Source organism: Sinocyclocheilus anshuiensis, unplaced genomic scaffold (genome assembly GCF_001515605.1).
Source record: "Sinocyclocheilus anshuiensis isolate Anshui unplaced genomic scaffold, SAMN03320099.WGS_v1.1 scaffold167, whole genome shotgun sequence".
Lineage (NCBI taxonomy): Eukaryota > Metazoa > Chordata > Actinopteri > Cypriniformes > Cyprinidae > Sinocyclocheilus > Sinocyclocheilus anshuiensis.
In genome coordinates this window covers 224,582-225,636 of record NW_015552552.1, presented here as the reverse complement: position 1 = coordinate 225,636, position 1,055 = coordinate 224,582, and the positions used below count along the sequence as shown (strand labels likewise).

At 43.8% G+C, this 1,055-nt stretch overlaps 1 protein-coding gene across 1 annotated transcript in view; it reads left to right on the top strand.

Annotated features, from left to right (window-relative positions):
* The first annotated feature begins 546 nt into the window (after positions 1-546).
* LOC107664422 (uncharacterized) overlaps positions 547-1,055 on the top strand; it is a 32,316-nt gene continuing 31,807 nt past the window's right edge. The window contains exon 1 of the mRNA XM_016454992.1: positions 547-714. Within this exon, the coding sequence (XP_016310478.1) occupies positions 547-714 (168 nt within the window). The remainder of the gene's footprint in view (positions 715-1,055) is intronic.

The window sequence follows — 1,055 nt, the reverse complement described above, 5'->3', positions numbered from 1 at the left end:
CCGTCATTTCGGTGACAAATGTTTATAACAAGGTACATTCTGACACTGGATTTGCACAGTGTCTGGAAGATGGAGAAGTCCCAGCGATCAAAAATCCCGGTCATATAAGAACTGCTGTAAAACTGCATCAAATGTCTGTGATTGTTAGTAAGTGTAAGTGCTCGCGACTCTTCAGCTCCGCCACGGCTCGCCTCCAGGAGCTTGGCTGTTTTCGGAGAGAATCATAGCTGTATCTTTCTTTTATAAATCTGATAAAACTGAAGACTTAAATCCAAACTGTATGCTAATTGTCACTCATCTTTGACGATAGTGGTCCTGACAGAACTATCTTTGTATTTCCTGCAGATTTCAGTGATGGTGTTCTGAATACTCAGTGGCCGAAGTACCTATCCAGTCTTCCAGGCTCCTCAGTTGAAATGGTTTTGACCATTTATAATAGACCACGTAACCTGTTTTTGTTTTTATCTTTGTATTTTTAGCAGATTTCAGTGATGGTGTTCTGATCACCTGAAGTACATATCCAGTCTTCCAGGCTCTTCAGTTGAAATGCACTGTTACCAGAATGATACAAACTATGACTACAAATACTGGTACAGACAAATAAATGGTGAAGGACCGGTGCTTATTGCAAGCATCATCGGGACTGCTGAATTGATTGAGAAGGGATTTGATACTGGCTTCAAAGTGTCAAGTACAGAGACCGTCGGGTCTCGGGTCTGATCACCTGTTCCTTGCTGTCTCTGCGGTTGGGTGTTGTGTGTTGTTGTGCGTGGCTTGTTTTGACAGCTCGCCACGTGCGCATTTGTCACCATGATTGTTTCCCCGCCCTCCTTTGTTTCTCTGCTCGCCTCTTGTTTCACACCAGGTTCTTATCATCTCATTAGCTTCCCCTTATAGCTCCTCGTGTTTCTCTGTCTTTTGTCAGATCGTTGAGATTTATTCCCTTGCTCTGACTGTCATTGTTGGTATCGCTCACCAGTCCTGTCTTGTCTCGTTCAGGCTCCAGTGCTCGTAGATTCCAATTTATTTTCCCGCTCCTCTCTGTGCTTTCAGAA